Source organism: Labrus bergylta, chromosome 14 (assembly GCF_963930695.1).
Source record: "Labrus bergylta chromosome 14, fLabBer1.1, whole genome shotgun sequence".
Lineage (NCBI taxonomy): Eukaryota > Metazoa > Chordata > Actinopteri > Labriformes > Labridae > Labrus > Labrus bergylta.
In genome coordinates, this window is record NC_089208.1 from 17,630,707 (window position 1) to 17,650,693 (window position 19,987).

Sequence of the window (19,987 nt, forward strand, 5' to 3'; positions counted from 1 at the left end):
ACTCAGCCACACCTGCAATTGTGCAAATGTATGAATTACTTGTAGCCTTAATAAAAACAAAAAACAAATACGTTTTAAAACTAATATCCACTGTGCAATGTTGAGCAGTAAGGAAATGAGTTGTACAGACCAATAATGGTATTGAACTAGACTGTTAACATGTTTATTTCTGCTGTAATAATTAGCAGTTTAACATGGGCTATAATGGAGAGTCCTTGGCTATTGCAGCTAACCTCAAGTGGACACTAGAGGAACTGCAGTGTTTCGCACGGCTGCATAAGCTGCATTTCTTTACAGTGGAGGTTGCCACTTGCTGTACATACTTCAGGCAACCTCGAGTCACTTGATGTTTTCCTTCATTCATGTATTTTAACATGTTTGTTGTACCTGGCTCTATGTGCCTGTGGGTTCTATATGTTTCATGTTGTTACATGACTGTATTACAAATTTCATGCCAGGGACATTAGAGATATATTCAGAGAAGTTGAAGTTATTGTAAAAGCATGAAACCAGGCTCAAATCAGTCTTTAATTACAAGTGAAACTAAAAATCAAACACTGAAGTAGTAGGCTTTTCAGATAAAGCGCTAAAATGTTCTAGAATTAAAAAAATAATGTAAGTCATTGAGTTTAATTGAAAAGATCTTTAAATCTTTGAAAATAGTCAATAACTGTAAGATATTCCAACACTGTCTAATTCCCTGAAAGTATTTGGTATTTTCCTAGTATATGCAGGATGTAATTAATGTCCTGTATAGTTAAAGAGATGGAAAAAATAGAAAAATGATGAATGGGAGGTATTCATTTTCTTAAAATACACAACATGTTTCTGTGCTGTCCATTAGGAGCTGATCCCAGAGTTCTACTACCTGCCTGAGATGTTTGTGAACAGTAATGAGTATGAGCTCGGCGTGCGGGATGATGGAGTTTCTGCGTGTGATGTGGAGCTCCCTGCCTGGGCAAAGAAGCCTGAGGACTTTGTGCGAATTAACCGGATGGTGAGAGAGACAGAAACTCTAAAAAGCTTTTTTAAAAAGTACACATGCACTGGAGAGACAATTGCCGAACTCATTCTTGACTTCGTCTCTCGCGCTCACCTCACTGTCTCCAGGCGTTGGAGAGCGAGTTTGTGTCGTGCCAGCTCCACCAGTGGATTGATCTCATATTCGGCTACAAGCAGCGAGGGCCGGAGGCAGTCCGTGCGCTCAACGTGTTCGACTTCATGTCTTATGAGGGAGCAGTCAACCTGGACATTCTAGATGCTGTGCAGCGGGAGGTTGGTTTCTATAGCAACACATTACTCTTATTTGAGTCACAAACTGATAAACACAGTCTCTCACACGGTGTCAGTGAGTGCTTTCTTCAAACTCATAAACTAGCACCGGATTTGTATGGTATTTAGAAATTGTTATTAGATTGTTTCTCCTTATGGCAGCAAATCCTATTTTCTGTCTAGAAATCAAGGTATGCATGTGTTTCAGGAAGCACACACATGGTTAGTTAATATGGAAATAAAGGGGAAGGAGTGCAGCTTTTCTACACTTGTTTTAATGTTTCTAAAAAGTGTTTGACCTTCCTCTTTGTGTAACATACTATCTGTCTCCCCATCAACAGGTGATTGAGATGCAGATCCAGGCATGCGGACAGGTCCCCTCACAGCTGCTGATAGAGCCACACCCACCCCGCTCCTCTGCAATGCATCTGGTGAGAATTGCTCAACCAAAGTAGCTCATCCATAGCAGTATTCTCTTTAAATAATTACTAAACCCTTAAGAAAAACACCTTGTCTGGTCTCATGGATATCTGTATGTTGCATGTTCCATTGGTCAAGTTTTTAGTTAGAAACAGAAAGACAGGCTAGGACATTATAGCTCCTGTGAGGAGTTTTAGCTGGTTCTGAGACAGACAAAAAATAAATACTGATGCCTTTATATGACCTTCAAAAGCAAAAGAAAGGACCATCAGGGTGATATTAGATTATTAGTTTTAATCCATGTTACAGCTGCCACTGGGTCAGTGTCAAAAAGGCAGACTGACAGGACATTTTGTTTACATTTTCCACAGCATAGATTCACAGAAAGTGATCCACAAAATAAAAGTCAGCCCATACGACAAATAAATTTCACATAGCCTCCTTATGTTAATAGCTGCATTACATGTTAGGATGTAGTTTAACAGTATGAATGTATGATATTTATTTTACATACAAGAGTATGTCTTGCTTCTTCTGGAAGCAAATTCAGGCCTGGTGTAGGCCTCTCTGTCCTCCCTGTTCCCTCAGCAGCTCAAGGCCTCAGTGTCTCCACATCAGAAACATCCATTTCAACCCAAACCTGTCAGTCCTGACCCCCGACCAAGCCAGCGCCTCCACCTCCTCTCCTCGGCCTAGAGCCCCCCTCAGTGTGTGTACCTGCTCTGACCCTGTGCTCCCACTAATAGACCTTTTCCCTCCCTCCCTCTGTCCCATCTGTTCTGTCTCTCCCTCCATTTCCTCCCCATCCTCCTCTCTCCCCTGACCTTCCCTCCTCACTCTGCCCTTCTCTCCTACTCCTCCTCCTCTGTCCTTCTCTCTCTCTTTCTCTGTCTGTCTCACCAGTGTTTCCTTCCCCAGAGCCCACTGATGTTTAAGGATCAGATGCAGCAGGATGTCATCATGGTGCTCAAGTTCCCCTCCAACTCCCCCGTCACCCACGTTGCAGCCAACACGCTCCCCCACCTCAGCATACCAGCCGCCGTCACCGTCACATGTAGCCGGCTGTTTGCCGTCAACCGCTGGCACAACACAGTCGGTGAGTGCTCAAAGTTACACCACTCTGAAGGATAAAGCATGACATGAACGTTACACTGTGTTACGGTTCAACCATCATCAATGTCTTTATAGTCTCTAATGACTCAGTAGATAGAGATAGTGACAACAATATTTACAAAGCAACTTTTCAGCACTAGTTTAGTAAACAATTCGGGAAGATCTTCCTCTGTATTACTTCTAGATAGTATGTCATAACACTCAATAATAAGGGTTAAATAATAGGGTTGGAAATGAATCAGGAACTAATATCATCCTTAATCCTAGTCATTTATCAAGATGTTTATAAAAAATAATGCCATCATTTGGTTTTTCAAAGATGTGTAAATGATCTGTTATTTTACATTAACAGGAGAGAACAGTTTTTTCTTACACTAGAGTTTCTCCAATGTGGTTAGTAGTACCCATAGGGGTTTCTGCAGGGAGCTGTTGAGACATATTTTTAATGCTCATTTTTAAGTAGTAATTAAAAAGAAAAAATTCATTTTGGAAATTAGACCCTGATAGCACAACCTGTATTGCACCTATTTATATAGAATAAATCTCTTCCTGAAATTACTTTGCGCTTAGTTGTAAAATATTCCAAAGGCCGTACATTATCGAAAAAAGTCTGACAACACTTGTTTTAGATTTACATTTAAGAGGGCAATTTAGACACACTATTTGAGCATTGGGACATTTTTAATTAGCATTTTTTCACGTTTTTTTTTTACATTCACGGATTAGATGATTTAATTTGAATTGGGTAACAAGCACACTACAACATTATTTTAAATTTGCCACATAGATCAGTAGGTTTGCAATCAAGCATGTAAGGCGTCTGAACTCAGAGAGATTTTCGTTAAATTCAGTGGTAGTTGTTGAGTCCATAGATTTTGGTCGACACTGAAATATTTGTTATTAACAAGCCTCAGTAATGACCTTATTAGAAGAGCAGGCAGGATGTAATTACTCTTGTAATGGCATTATGGAGGGTCATAAGGAAGCTGGGGTCTTGTTTGTTATTCATAGCACTTATATTTGAACACAAGTCTGTATCACAGCTTTCTCCATATGGCACCCAACAAGGGGATTGAATGTGAGGATGTAGTTTAACCTTTATCCCGTGCTGTATATTGACGCGTGTGTGTCGGACTGCCTGTAATGTTCGACCCTTTCAGGCCTCCGTGGAGCTCCTGGATACTCCCTGGAACAGGCTCATCATCTCCCCATAGAGATGGACCCTCTCATAGGTCAGTGCACAAAAATATCTTCAACAAATTCCAGTGGTTTAACTTTTTGTCATCTTTAGAGTTTATGTTGATACTACAAGCAGTGATACTGCTAAGGACACTTTTCCTGCATGCAGATATAATGAGGTCAGACAGATCAATAGTGGATCAGTATGTCACATGGTGCATTAGGGCTATACATAAAATGCTGAGACACAGGTTTCAAAGTAAGTTGTGTTGACACTTAAAATATAGAGAGTTCAGGAAAGGTTAGTGTCCATTAGGTTGCTTGTTAACCTTATCCCATCTGAGCGCCCTCATTAACCTTTTCTACCTTCCTCCTGTGCTCGCATTCAGCAAACAATTCAGGTGTGAACAAGCGTCAGATCACCGACCTGGTCGACCAGAGCATCCAAATCAACACGCACTGTTTTGTGGTTACCGCTGACAACCGCTACATCCTGGTATGTGGCTTCTGGGACAAGAGCTTCCGGGTTTACTCCACTGAAACTGGTAGGTTTATGTATGTTATAAATCATGTTGTCCATTGTCTACTGGACTGAAATGAGATATGTGAAATGAGGATCATGTTGGTTCAAGCGTATGCCGTTTTATTTAGATTTTTGGCAAGATTGATTGTTTTTCAGGATTTTTTTTTTTCTACATGTGCACCTTTCTGTCAAGTTAATCTCTCTTTTTTTTGTCTAAAGATTTTAGTTAGCCATCAACGTAGGGAGTAAACAGCGTACATTGAGTCTTCTGTCTTCCTCCTCTCTCTCCACAGGAAAGCTGACCCAGATCGTTTTTGGTCACTGGGATGTTGTGACATGTCTGGCCAGGTCAGAGTCCTACATCGGAGGAGACTGCTACATCGTGTCTGGCTCGAGAGATGCCACTCTTCTTCTGTGGTACTGGAGTGGAAGACACCACATAATTGGTGACAACCCAAACAACAGTGAGTAGAGTCATGACGGAAATAACGTACAAGAGTTTGTCTATTTTGTATCCTTGTGAAAATATTCTGAAAAGCTTTCTGCCTTACGGGAGAGGGAAGTTTCGAACAGTCACTGACTTTGTTTATATCCCCTAGGTGACTACCCTGCTCCGAGGGCAGTACTGACAGGACATGACCACGAGGTGGTGTGTGTGTCTGTCTGTGCAGAGCTGGGACTGGTCATCAGTGGAGCTAAAGGTTTGTGTTTCTTCCCTTGTTTGTCTTTGCCTAAGAGAAATATCATTTTACTTTTAAATTCATTTAGATTGGTAGCACAGGGAATACTTATGTCATTAAAAAGCTAAATGAAACAGTATTGGAACATTTTAAACCTCTGATACATTTATCATGGGAGTACGTTACTGTACATAGGAATAGAGGTACTGTCCTTTGTTGTTTAACTTCTACCTTGATTAGATGAACATGCTTTCTGTAACTGCCTTCAAATTCATACTGCAGAAAACATGAGATTGTCCTGCAAATGTGAAATTTCTCCTTGGATTTCCACAAAACTGATACTTACCACTTTTTCCGACAGTCATGTTGATGAACTGAGTCACAAAGTAGAACTTCTTCCCTTGATTTCTTTGGTCTCTTCCCTCAGAGGGCCCGTGCTTGGTCCATACCATCACAGGAGACCTGCTCAGAGCGCTGGAGGGGCCTGAGCTGTGCCAGCGGCCCCGCCTCATCTCGGTGTCCAGTGAGGGCCACTGCATCATCTACTACGAGCGAGGCCGCTTCTGCAACTTCAGCATCAATGGAAAACAGCTGGCACAGATGGAGGTCAACGATTCCACACGGGTAAGGCTTTCAGAGTTTAAACTGTACATGTAAACATACCATATTGATTTTTATCGAGCCACTTTCACCCTATATTCCTCTTCCTTGTCCCTCTTCAGGCCATCCTGTTGAGCAGCGACGGACAGAATCTGGTAACAGGAGGTGATAATGGAGTTGTTGAGGTGTGGCAGGCGTGCGACTTCAAACAGCTGTACATCTATCCGGGCTGTGACGCGGGCATCCGGGCCATGGACCTCTCACATGACCAGAGGTAACAGACAGTAATACTGTGAAAACAGCCAAGTTCATGGCAGTGGTTTATTTTAGACTACTGTTGTTGTGGAAACTGGGTTACCTCACAGGGGAGTTCTGGATGATCATTTTAGTTATTTTACCACAAATCTCTCAGATGACGTCTCTGGACTTGGGAAATGTACGCTGTTAAATGCAAACCTTAAAAATAAATACTTTTATTTATATAGTTTGATTCATAGATTTTCTTTCTATTTGCTTTGCTCTTCTAGGACTCTGATCACTGGCATGGCATCCGGCAGCATAGTGGCGTTCAACATAGACTTCAACCGCTGGCACTATGAACACCAGAACAGGTACTGAGGTGGACAGGAGAGCGACGGAGGGAGAGAAGGAGAACAAGAGAGAGAAGAGGTGAAGCATTCTGCTGCGTGTCTACAACGCGGGGAAACTACAGGTACTGAGAGGATCTCAAAACAAGTACCGGACCTTTAGGCTCTATATCCTTGTGAAGTTTACTTGATTGGAAGTTGCGGCAGCGCTGGTGGGAAACGGCCTCGTCTGTGCACACGTGTCCCGACACACGTGAGTAACTGCAGACACATTATACTCTGAAGATACACACCACAACCTGCTCATAACATAGACAGGCTGCAGAATGGGAAAAAAGAGCAGTCAAGCAGACCATGTAGAGGTTGATTATACCTGTACCACTCACAGGACTCGTGAAGGTCATGGTACACTTAATGCTTCACAGATGAAGAGCCTATGTTGTTTTTTTTTCCCATTTTAATTTTCTTCTTTATTGAACCAGTTCTTTTCCTTTTTGTTTGAGGGGAGTTCAGTCATGGGATTATATTTGGGTGGATTATAAATTAAGACTCCTCCAATGTGTCTGACAACATATGGTCAGAAATGAACCAGCCCCACCTACTATTCAGAAAATTGGTGCTATTGGCTTGATCTTAAATTCCCCCATAAAAGAATTGTCCAGGACTTATGATTTGATTTTATTCAAGGTTTTTTTTTTTCTTCTGTTTCCTTTACACTCTTTCTTTTACCTGCAGCAGGGTTAGATCTGATTTGTATGTAAATAAAGACTCTGCTTCCGTCAGAGTCTACACGTGTTATTTCACTACACAAACTGCGCTTATCACCTTTAATTTATTAATGACTTGCTGTATGTAAAATATTGTGTAATAATTACTATAATGTTGACAAGACTGATGGTAAAAATGGCGGTGTCAAGGATGGTGATAATTTTGCCGGAGATGGTAATGATAAAGAGATCTTGCCAGTGCCACCAAGGACGACGACCACGAGAACTGACATGATTTCCTTTGTATATTTGGTGATTGTTTTTGTCAAATATGTATATAGTCTTGGTTCAGGCTCGGTGGGAGACTTAATCAGCTGAATAAGACTGAAAGCGCAAAGGAAAACCTTCACTTACCCACATTTGTTGATTATTTAAAAAAGAGAATCAAATCAATGTAAAAGTTTGTTTTTGTATTTGCACTTTGCACCAATCACATATCATTATTTATTAGCTTGGTTCTTTCTGGTTGGCTGCCATTTTGTTTAGGTCCATTTTCCCCGATGGGATTATTTGTGCATTGATGTTTGTAATTTAAAAACGTTGAGCCCATGTGTGATTATTATGTTTTACAACCTCACAGTTGTAAGCAATATCATGATTCTGTAGCTGATAGAGGCGGCGGGGGAAGAGGAGGAGGAGGAGGAGGGATGAAATGTGAGATGTTCTGTATGTGTGAAGCCATCTTGATCAAATGCGCACATGCACATACTCTATCGACAGGTTCAACTTACGTATCCAAAAAAAGGTTAAATATTTTTGGATCTATGAAACCCTAAAAACTATTGTATTCATGTTTTATTGCAAAGATGTAAAATATGACATGTGTGAGTTGAAAAAAAAAAAAATCATGATAAGAAAAATAAAATATGCAAAGAATTTGATGACTTGGCTTTTCATTGGTCCCATGTTATTTTCTTTTTACTGCTGAAAAGCAGCTGTTCACAGGCAGAGTGAGACATCAAGGACGTCCCATTGAAGTATTTACAAGAGCCCAGTCTGAAAGAAAATAGCCTTCAAGAAATGAACTCCAAAGACCCTTGAGATGTAACGGTACACTCTAAACACACTTGACTTCGTTGTTGAGCTACCTGCTTTGCTTCTCTTTTTCTTTTAGACGTTAAATTCTGCAGCACTTCCTTAGAGCACAGACTCTTAGGACATACACAGACATTATACTGTATGTCTAGAACTTTATGCCTGAGGAAGAAGATAGAGGTCTTCAAAGACATCTGGGTGAAACGTTGTGATGAATTAACACTTTTTGTGCGGGTCTATCATCTTCATCAGTCTGCTGATTTTGAACTGCCCTGCACCTACGTGATGTGTGTATAACTACCTCCTTTTTCTAGAACTTTATGCATCCCTTCTGTATTGTGTCCTCATGTCTTTTTGCATAAATCAAATCCTTTAAAAAGCTCAAACTCAATGACACTCCTGTGTAGCATTTTAAAAGCCTTTTCAATGTACATTTCCATTTGCAGTTGCAATGTTTACATCAGTCAATCATGCAAATGTTGGTAAGAAATCTACGTAAGCAGGAGAAGGATTGACCACAGTGACAAAGAAAACGATTGTAATCTACTTTGTAGCTTTGTGTTCAAGGATCACAAACTTAAATTAACAAGAGCTATAATTCAACTGGCAAAAAACTGTCAATAAAAGAGTTGAATCAGTATTGCAATGAGTTTTCTTCTTGACGGATTAAAAAAATACAAAGTTTTGGGAATTATTTTAAATCTGGGCATAACAGCTTGACGTGTGCACACTGATTGATCTACAGCTTTCAATAATGAACCAGTCGTTGACATTGTTTTGTCATTTAAATGTGGGTAGGAAACTGGAAAAATATCATGATACTGACTCATCTGGGATAACACTTATGTTTTGATTCTTTATTTGATTGGGTTCCTGTCCATCCCCCGCATATGCATGTAGTCATTTACTGCTGAAGTTGAATGATTATAATCAATGAATACTCCCAAGTGATTTTTCTTAATTTACAAACACAAGTCCTCACTCTGCTAATACATATTGCAGAGTATTGGAATCTTGGAAAATGCAGCTTTCACACCTTTTTCTGTTAACAGCCCGTCAGCATTACTGGTCTCTCATTGTTTTTGAATGAAACATTTGAAAATAATCTAGGTGATTTTTATTCAATATAAAATAAAAATACACGCCATCAGAAAAAAAAAAACACTGCATTTTGAGCAGAATCAGCAGTTACTGAATCTTAAGCCCGAAGTAGAGAAGAGGCTGACAGCTGCACAGAGCTTTCATGCTTCAGTCACTATGGAGACGGCTATCAGACGCCATATGAGCTGACAGGAAGGAGAGAGTAATCCGTCACGCTGGTAGACCTGTCGTTCAGAACCAGAATTTCATCTCGCTGTTCATGCCCCTTTTGACCCGGTCTGTCTGTAACTGCTCTGAGATGCTGACACAACACTCATTTCTTATTCACCTTTACACCCACAGCAGGATGTCTTTGCTGTCTCCGTTCCACACACTCGGGGGAATAACGGAGAGGGTTGATATGTGTACGTTTTGTCAAGTATCTCATCTTAAGCTGTGGTAAAACACAATGAAGTTACAGCATCACAAATTGAGCCACCCTTATGCATTTCTGTACAAAGGAGTGTTCTTTATTGTAATACTGTTTTTGCAATGTAGCCTACAGACATTATTAGACATGCTGTGCAAAGCATCACTTTGTTATTTGCTCTACAGTAAATATGTCAAGTACGGTTAAAGAAATGCATTTTACAAAAAGAAAGAGGACGGACAACAATTTTTCTGCAGAAGGAAAGCAGTCTTGCTTGCTCCTTTGTCTTAGCCCTCTAAATAAGGCTCTAAAGTCCCTCTTATCCCTTAAGACCTGTACATCACATAGTGAGCTACTTTATATTTCCCATGTGAATTTGCAAAAACACGGTGCTTGCTGCCATCCCATCAGGATTATAATTTGCATGCAAGACGTGTAAAGTCACACTGTCCTTGTGTCTCTTTATGTGTCTCTTTGTCACAGTGAGGAAGTTCTGGGTGTGCGCTTCCTGTTGTTTGCATGCATGCATACAAAAGTTCACCTCGACATATACATGCCCGTGTGTTTGTTTGCGATCCTTCCATTCCTTTCAAGTGGACAATGAAGAGATGGTGGACCTCTGAGAAGAGATGCTACAGATCTCCATGTTTGTGAAGGAGCTCCCCCCCTCACTGCTGCAGTCTGGGACAGAGGACGAGGAGGAGATGATGTTCTTCAGCCTGTGGAGGGAGATGATGAGCAGCGTCAGCAGGAATACCAGCAGACCGAAGAAGAGCCACACATAGACGTACACATTGCCCTGACGTCCTGGTAAGGAGGCGGCCGCAGACGGGGATGAAGAGGTAGGGGAGAAACGGAGGAAGGTGCCATTGTCCATGGGAGGGATTCCTGTCTCATTTTGGTCCACCAGCGGGACGTCCATCCCTGACATCCTGGCTGACATTCAGCAGAGATGTGCATGAGGGAAAAACAGAAGGAGATTTAATTTGGAAGAAAATAAATACTTTGAGGCATTTATAATATTACATGAACTAAAGGAGAAATCCTCGTTTGTCTGCTGGAGCTGTCAGGAGTTTAGTTTCTCCCTCTAGGACAATTCAGCATTGCAGATGCTTCCTGACACCCACATGCTAATCTTTGGCTGAGATTAAGAGAAAGAAAGAGAGGACTTCAGCGGATTTAATTCAAGGTCAACAATTTACTTCAAGAGCCTCAGATACAGAACAGACCTCTGGCTTATACGTTGCAATCAATGCTAATTTCATTTTGCACAACACATGGAGAGATCAGGGAAATTATTAATTTCCTCAAACTGACCTCAATAACCCAGTTATTAATGAAAAACATGCATTTTTCATTGCACCAGTGAATAACCTTAAAAATCTTTCATTAAATCAATAAATAAAACTAAATACATAAAAACTTGACTTGAGGGCTATGGAGAGTAGATAGCCTAAATATAATATTTGCAGCAAAGAAACATGTTAACATTTAGTATTTGTGATAATGTAAGATTGTACAAGAAATGGCCTAGGCTACAACCAATGGATATACTATCAATATATGTTAATAGATAGTATAAAATGGTATATTCTCTGAAGTGATGGTTTAGTTAGAGAATGGACACCTGATCACCAAATCAAGTGCATTAAGAAATTTCATGTGTAGGGTGAATTTTTGTCTAATCACAAAAAGAAACACCTAAAGTGTGTTCTAGCCTTTCAATAAGAGCTGGTGCTAAAAGTCAAGGAGCTTGACAGATTGAAGGATAGGACTACTAACTAGATTGTAATGAGGGGTAACAGCAGGGGGAGTACTTGTGTCATTGAATGCCTGTCAGGCTTGGCACCCTGAGATGCATGCTCATAAACTAAAGCAACCCTATCTGATGAAATTAACCTCGTCATAATCAGCTTCCACAAAGACAACTGAGAGCTAACCTTCCTCCACTGCGTATTAAAACAGCTAATAATGTTCTACAGAAAAATGACTGTGTGAAACGAAGACTAACTAGAAGTCGAACTAGATGTAAGATGAGATGTGGAAATGTTAAGAGACAAAGAAAGCGGAGAAAGCATGTTTGGGAGCCTATTTAGGCTGGACCAATCTTGTGTCTTGACTTGATCGATGACACAACATAGATCCTTTGAAGAGTTGAAAAAAAAATAACCATGAAAGAAATGAAAGCAAGAGGTGTGCACAGAGGCCTTTTTTCCTTAATTAAGTGGACAGATTAAAGTTCTGCAGTTTTTCAATGTATCCCAGTTCACAGTCAACAGGTGATAGTTCACAGTTGTTAGACGTTCAAATGTAAGAGTAGTTTAAAATGACTGCAGCATTCACTTTACTAAACACATGAAACATTGGCTGTCGGCTGTTTACAGTCTATGGTTTACACTCCCTTTTTTTTGGCGGGTCGCAAACAAGTCCTATGTATCATACCGCTAACTACTGTACACAGGTAGCCTATGTGTCATCCAGATATCATCATGTCATTTACCTACTAAATTGTATTGCCAGCCTCGGCACAGGAATTTAAGTGTGACTTCTCGAATACATCCACCATAGACTGTAAATGTTATATAGCTTATAGCTCTATTCCACATGCAGAGCTGGGATATTTGCTGGAAGTGTTAGCGATTCCCAGGACATTGTAGAAGCTAATGTTTAGCTTAGCGATTCACAAAGTTAAGGTCATGTATAGACGCCACAGCCCAACAAATGCTTGACTAGAGCCGCCTAATGCAAGAAACATGGCTGGTTTATTTCTTTTAGCCATTCTCTGTGACCTATAAACATTGTTTTGTGTAGCCTAGAGTCTGTTAAATTGAATAAGCGTGCAGTGTGTTGCTCGCTAGCAGTAGGCTACTTTACCATAGTTGACCATGTGGTCAGCAGGTGTGGTTTAGGCTTGATGTTTGTTGCAGAGAGTATGCACAAAGCTTAAATAGGTTAAACGTTGTGTGAATTATGGTGGTTTGCTTTACATAGGTTCTAAGGATCTAGCTATTTTGGTTTGGTGGGATTGTAGAGTCAACACCAGATAATAATAAGGAAAAAGTTGTTATTGTGGCATCAATTGGGGCCTTCATTCTGAGCCCTTTAGCTACAAATGTCAATGTTGACACAAAACTTTTCTTAATCCACTATTGACTTATGTCGCTTTTGAAGCTCAAGTAAGCCTCTCTGGGCCCAAATTCTTTTATTTTCCACTTATGCACTCCCTTTCATTTTCTTCCCCTTCTCTCCATTTGTCTGCTCCCTTTCATTTGCAGCCCACTGTACCTTCAGGGAGATACACAGTATAATGAGGAAGGGATGAGTTGGGCAGCTCTCTCCCTCTCTCTCTCTTTATGATTGCATGCTCTCTTGCCCCCAACTCTGTTTTCTTTATCAAATACTCCCAGTGGTCTTCCAAATCCAATGAAAGAATATAAGCCACTTTTGTCAGCGTATATTGACACTTTTTCTTTTCTGCAACTTTTCAAAGTTGAAGTATTGAGATTCACTGTGCATGCATCACCCTTCCCTCCTTCTGCATGACTACTAATTGGTTATATTTTCTGTTTTTCTCTTGCCGTTGTTGTTTTCTTTTATCGGCTCTTGCCTTTCTCTCCATAACAATACTCTAAATGTGTTGTTTAATTCCTGAAATATGTCACCCTCTTGATTTCAGCTCAATTAACCATAATTACATTTAAAAAAAATAATTTCTGAGGAGGATCCGGTCCACCAGTATACTTATAACTCGAAGTACCACCCCAGTCTTGGAATTTAACCTCAAAATATGTTGATCATGAGAAATGTTTATGCCCATGACACTGTGGCCCCACCATCTCACTCTCTCTGCATCCCCTTGCTCTTATGTCTCCACTCTTTTCTATTTATGTTCTTCTTCTGCCATTCCCTCCCACTCTCTCCTGCTCTGTATAGGTTTCTCTTGGTAATGATATGTTGTTTTCAAATCTGTGATGAAGCTTGCTCGTTGTGAGCTAAGTGGTTGATAATTGGGCTTAATGATGCTTTTTGTATCCAGGCAACAAGGTACGATCAGTTCTTTTTCAAGCTAATCTACTTTAAGAGGACAGGCTGTGCAGTCCCCCCGAGGCTGAAGAGGTCAAACATACGCACACACTGGCATACAACCGCCTACACACAATTAATACCAGTAGTAATTTTCCTTTGTAATAGCATCTAGCATTATTTAGAGATTAGTAAGGGCCAGGTAGTAAGGCATGGCTTTCTCCTTCTTCGACTGTAATCTATAAGACACCAGCAAAACACTGTGCTGCACTGCCCTCTCCTGTTGATAAAGTCATCTTCAAGAATGTTTCACCTCTGACCCCACTCAGAACCGGCGGCATGTCATTTGAGCTTTATGTCATTTGTTGTTGAGTTTCTGTAATAAGAACCTGGCTTTGCTCGACCAACATTTTCCTTGGAATAATAGTCCATAGGCGATTAATTTCAAAGTCAATCAAACTGTCAAAATTGAGCACAATTAATTTGACACGGCTACACACGGGATCAAAGGGTCTGCGGGTAAACAATGCCAAATTGGTTTGCAGAGTGTTGCTAACATTAGTAGTGCTAGCACCGTCAGCTTTCGGTCCTCCTTGCAGCTTAATGTCCACCCGCCTGTGCTGAATGTCAAATGGTTATATGTCAGTTTAACCTGAAAAAGCCTAAATGAAACTTAACTATATTTTCTAGATCAAAACAAAGCTTCCAGTCTATTGCTTCAGCCCCGACTAGTGGTGGGTGGCTGCGTTACAGCTTTGACACAAGCTTTGATTGGCATTGCTGGCCAACATGATATGCTAATGATCTGTTCAACCAACAAGTAATTCGGTACAGTCTGTAGCGGTGGTAAGTTGGTTAGTGCATGCATCCCTATGTTTAAGCCTAATTTTCTGATTAAGTTCTTATAGAAATTGGGCCCTTTATCGCTAATGACATAATTTGCATATGCAGGTTCTGAAGGCAAGTGACATGATTTCTGGTGTTGGACTCTTGGTCAAAGATTATGGAAACTGCTTGTAGCTGTTCTTCTAAAATACAGTGGCCTGAAAGGGTTTCGGGATTCCGTAGGGCTTGGCATTACCAAAACCGAGGTTTCTTTGACTTTACTTAACATGTTCGTCTTTCCTTCTTTAATTGATCATAGAAGAAGTGTCTTCCCCTAACTCCCAGACATGCAGGGCCATGTGGAGTTCAGGCATTTAGAGACTGTTGTGCCTCTCAGCGTCCTTATTCTCCTGTTTCCTCCTGAGTCTGCCAGCTGGGAGCTCATCAATGGATTCTTACAGAAGTACTTCTCCTTTTCACTCCCAGTTATGACTTTTTTATGATCATGTATTTGAGCTTTTTCAGTGTCAGCATTGCCCTCTAGGCTATGTCAAGAGCTTTTATTGAATTCTGTCTACCCATAGCTATATGCACTGCACTCTCTTCAAACCGGGCTGCCCTGAGCAAACTTACCTTCTCTCTGCTTCACCTTTATTTGCTTGGTCTTCACTTTAACACATGTTTTGTCCACCATCAGGTTGGTTCAATAGACATTGGGCCATGACCTCCAAAGCTCCTTTTTTTTTTGATCAAACGGCTTCCTGAGCGGCAAAATCCCTGCAAATCACTCCTCAAACAATCTCATCCTCTGCTGGTGGAGCAAGTTCAGCAAAGCCCCTCCGGAGACTTTGTGCCGTGAAGCTTCCTCTGCTCTAGTTTCTCAATCCGTTTCTCACATTCATCATTTTCTCATCATGCCCCTATAATGTCCACACTCTTAGTGCTGTCATAGTGTATTTGGGACAATTTGTCTCATTTGAGGTGCTCTTTACATATTAAATATCCTGTTTTGATGTTGTCCAGAGTATATTTGGTTTTGTTTTATTACTTAACTGATTACATTTGCCACTCAGGCAGTGCCAGTTTTATGCTCTAAAAGTGCTTTAAAGCCAGCGATGATTTGGTACCTGTTAATATGATTATTATCTCCATCTTCTGTAGTCGCCTTTTTTAATTTTCATAAAAGTGTCATTTTTGCATGAGGCTTGTTTATATTCACAGTACTTTGTCAATTCAGGGCCAAACACAGAAAGCCTTGGAGTCACCGACAGATCTCTATCAACAAGAAATAGCGTGGGATATATTAACAGTCCACGCATGCAGCAAATGCAAATACTGTCTGTGCTAAAAACCTAAACTTTCCAGAGACACAGACATTGTGTGTTGGGCTCTTGTATTAGATTTTCTCTTCATGAATAATGTAAAAGATCCATGTGAGGCAAAATGTCATGGCATTTAGGCCACATTCTTTTTTGCATTTAGATTAGATTTTTAGATTTAGATTTATCTTTAATGTCATTGCATGATGAACGAAACTCAGTTGAAGCAATCCTGTTTGCAGCATATAAAATATGAAATATAAGATAAGTACACATACACCAGCACACATACACATACACAAACACAATCCAAGCACATCTCACCCATACCCACATACACATTCAAACCATAGACTGTAAACCCATAAACATTTGTAAAGAATTATGTAATAAATACTCTATAAACTAAAATATAGGGAGTTAAAACACCAAAGTCACTGCAGTCCATTATTGCATAGAGTCCATTATTGTAGTCTGGGGTAGAGTTCAATCTATCATTTGTATATGTGTGTGTGAATGTCTGCGTGAATACTTTCTTATACTGTATTCATACCCCGTTCCTACACAAAGAGAAGCTGAGCAAATACAATTAATGCCAGGGTTATAGGTCTATTTAACATGCATGCTCATGTGTGATGTGAATTTGTTCACACATTCCGTATGCGCTCCTACAGACATGCACTTAACATATTCAGCTCAAACACCAGATTGGCATGATGAGGTAAAAATGTCCTGAATTTCAAACATGTTAAATATCTCATATTCTGAGAGGGATCTACTGAAGAAAAAAAACAAGATCTGAGGCTCAACCACATGAATTCCAAATTGCCTCTGCAGCCCCAAATACCACAGATAGCCCAGAGGTCAGAGATATGCAGGAATGATGAAAGTAAGAAGAAAGTGCTTCCACGAAATGAGCCTAAAACACTCAACCCTGCACAAGCTCAGTTGTCTCCAGTGTGTATTCTTTCAGTTTTCTCCCAATAACTGCAGTATTTAGAGGACTATGTCAAAATAAAAGTACATGTTATATCTGCCAATAAAAAAACCTGGCAGGACAACAAATAAAACAAGTTGTAATTTAAATGAATCTGGAAAACAATGAGCTCATGTTTTTATTCATTGTCTTAACATTTGAATGACAAAATCTCACAGTGCACCTGAGTGCACTCGAAGCAACAGCAGGGGTCGAGCACTGCTGTTCACCTGTTTTCTAATTCTGTCTGATATTGAGGGCATGAAAGTAAGGATTTGAAAAGTCAGAGGTGTTTCAAAGAGGATACTATCAACAGCAGAAGAAAGGCAACATGAGTTAAAATGCAGGAAATAGGGATCATTGTGAAGAGGAAATATTGGACGATTCTTTTTTTTGGTGAGTGTCCAAAGCAGATAATGAGCTTATTTGCTTTGATGTGTGTGTGTGTGTGTGTGTGTGTGTGTGTGTGTGTGTGTGTGTGTGTGTGTGTGTGTGTGTGTGTGTGTGCCCAGTATGTGTTCATCCCGGCTGTGAACTGTATTTTTATACCTCGATGTCATGTTAGTTTATTCCTCCTGATAATTTATGTGATATTGTTTTCTATGTGCAGCTTTTGTTCATTTTATAATTACAAGCATTTTAGACACAACCCCTGCTTGTGTCCTCATCCACTGAATATACACTCCTGTGCCCTCCTGCTTCCCCTTCAGTCTGCCAGTACAATCGCTTCACTCATCACCCAACTGTTCCTTCCCTCCTTCTCTCAACCGCCACTGAAGAAGCCCGCTGTTTCCTCAAGTTTGTGAATGAGTCTTCAAAGCATGCATTTTTATCATCTCCTGCAAGTCTCCTGGAACATTTTTTTCTTTTCCTACCTCTCTATCTCCTCTTACCCTGGTGTCAAAGTAGTAGTTTTTGTTCTCTTACTACGGCTCAGCAGGCAGAAATAACGCGCCAAATAAAGTTTCCGCAGAATAATGGCTTTTTGCATTCTTCATGAGATTAGATTGAAATGATCCCTGCCGTTTATCCCTTTTTAAAAACACATTTTAAACATTTTCATTTGAAGTAGCCTAAAGCATCAGCAGCAGAATAGTACACGCAATAAAGAAATAGTTACAGACCTTTGTATGTGTTATGCAGCTCCTTGCGTTCGTTCACATCGTGCAGAAATCTATCCCGATGTGTTCGGTCTCTCAGCCGAGCAGACCAGATCTGTTGCCCCTGAGATCTTCCCTCCCTGTCTTTTCCCTCACTCGCCCTCTCCCGTTCTCCCTCTCTCTCTCTCTCTCTCTCTCTCTTACTGTCTTTCTCCTTCTCTCTGTGATTCAGTGACACACACACAACACGCTCATACTCACAACACAGGCAGTACAGCTGGAGTAGACTCTCCTAGACATGAAGCCTCTCAATAAATGGGCTCACATTCAAAAGGGAACACACGCATACATGAGCTCTGTAATTGAGAGGCTGTGACTCATGAGAATACTGAGTTGTTGTTTTTTTCGTTTTTGTTTTTCTTCAAAAGTGATAAAGAGGAAAGAAAAGGGGGAATAGTGCTCACTCTAACACCCACCTCCTCTTTGTTGTCACTCTATCTCTGCCCTCCTACGTTTCTCTCTGCTGCTCATCACCCTTCAATAATGACCCCATTAGTCAACAGCTAAATCCATCCACCTCATTGCCTGAGAGAAAATATTCCTCAGAGTTAACAGGCTGCTCAATAGTTAGACAAACAGCTAGGTCGATCGTCATGGTCGTAAGATAAATGGTTCGATACTTGGTTCGATACTTGGACAATAAATTAATGTTTGTCATAACATGCATGCCCTTTTCGTTCACAATCAAGCCTTTGTTTTTGGTTCTCATCTCTCCAGTGTTTGTGTAGACGACGTGCTCTCTGATCTCAGCGAAGTGCGTCAGTAGACGGTATCCAGTGGTGCACAATAAAGCGACGTGTCTTTATACCGTCAGACCCCAAACTGGCAGACGAATGAGAGAGGGCTGCCCAAGAAGAAAGGACACAGACTTTAACACCTCTCAGTTTCTCAGTGCAGCTTTCCTCGCCTGCCTCCATCTTGGGACTTGTATTCTAACCTCCCTCCTTTTTATCTCCTCTGAACACCACTCAATGCAAATTATGTTTAATTGCTATTTTATTAAACAGCTACTTACTTATACTTGAAGATAAATTCATGCCAGACAATTGGTTGGGTTGACTGGTCACTGTAGTTAATCAGAGCTGTGTCAGTAGAAGTCGGGGTGAGCCCAGAATATTTTTAGATTTTTAAGTGGGCTCACCAACTTAAGGTAAGGTTTGTGACGATTATGGCGCCCCCTGTGGACAAAGTAGTAGCCTACCTCTTGTCTCTCTGCTGATTTTGACATTTTAAGTCATGCTTTTGAGCACACAAAAAAACCTCACCCTGCTTTCTTTTAAAAGAGAAATATGTACTGTGCTGTAAATTACATTGTCTGACACCTTCCCCCAGGTTTCATGCATTCAAAATTACTATATCGGAATAGTCTATGCTGATGGTCTCCTTTACTTGTATTGTTCACAAAGGGGCATAAATAATAAATACATTCTTATTTTTAACCAGCTAAAAACTCGTCACAGGAGCTTCAAGTTTGGATCATTGATACCATCATGTTACCAATTTTATGGTATCCAACTTATCATTGTCAAGATATTTCATTTGAACCAACCAACTCCTGCACTTGAGGAAAATTAATTTGCCACCAATGATATTGAATTTATCTCTTGTAAAGTCTCTGTAGATTTTCAACAATTTGAGCCCTACCGATGAATCGGCCAGCCGATAATATTGGCCGATATTAGCGTATTAAGTGACTATTGGTATCGAAAAATGTTATCGGAGATATATGTGCTGATGTTACAAGATTTATTTACCAGTCAAAAATAATTTCATTTGGGTATCATTGGATTACACTAGCAGTTTATGGATTACAAGAAGCTGTGATGCAAGTACATGTGCGGTTACTTTCCAGTTGAGTATCCATCTTGTCTATATTATACTGTATTTAATTTCCACAAGTGTTTGATAACTGCATTTGAGGGATCAAAGCAATAAATGTGTTCATAGCTATCTGTACAGTTAGAACATAGATCTCAGAAGGATATCAGCTTATATATC

General features: G+C 40.4%; 2 protein-coding genes across 14 annotated transcripts in view; one reads left to right on the top strand and one right to left on the bottom strand.

Annotated features, from left to right (window-relative positions):
* nbeaa (neurobeachin a) overlaps window positions 1-8,022 on the top strand; it is a 96,564-nt gene extending 88,542 nt beyond the window's left edge. For 10 of the 13 annotated variants that reach the window (XM_020650140.3, XM_020650142.3, XM_020650146.3 and 7 more), the window contains 11 exons: window positions 845-997; window positions 1,111-1,275; window positions 1,614-1,703; window positions 2,596-2,788; window positions 3,966-4,037; window positions 4,374-4,529; window positions 4,801-4,971; window positions 5,107-5,208; window positions 5,615-5,811; window positions 5,910-6,061; window positions 6,315-8,022. In XM_020650140.3, the coding sequence (XP_020505796.1) occupies window positions 845-997; window positions 1,111-1,275; window positions 1,614-1,703; window positions 2,596-2,788; window positions 3,966-4,037; window positions 4,374-4,529; window positions 4,801-4,971; window positions 5,107-5,208; window positions 5,615-5,811; window positions 5,910-6,061; window positions 6,315-6,405 (1,542 nt within the window). In that variant the 3' untranslated portion in view covers window positions 6,406-8,022. The remainder of the gene's footprint in view (window positions 1-844; window positions 998-1,110; window positions 1,276-1,613; window positions 1,704-2,595; window positions 2,789-3,965; window positions 4,038-4,373; window positions 4,530-4,800; window positions 4,972-5,106; window positions 5,209-5,614; window positions 5,812-5,909; window positions 6,062-6,314) is intronic. The other 3 variants (XM_020650143.3, XM_020650148.3, XM_020650149.3) reach the window with 1 other exon arrangement.
* Window positions 8,023-9,764: 1,742 nt separating this feature from the next.
* Window positions 9,765-18,301, bottom strand: LOC109996137 (serine-rich and transmembrane domain-containing protein 1). The gene is made up of 2 exons (XM_020650106.3): window positions 17,954-18,301; window positions 9,765-10,622 (listed from the first exon to the last, which is right to left on the bottom strand). Exon 2 carries the CDS (start codon window positions 10,615-10,617, stop codon window positions 10,276-10,278), a length of 342 nt encoding a protein of 113 aa, XP_020505762.1. The 5' UTR covers window positions 10,618-10,622; window positions 17,954-18,301; the 3' UTR covers window positions 9,765-10,275.
* Window positions 18,302-19,987: the final 1,686 nt, after the last annotated feature.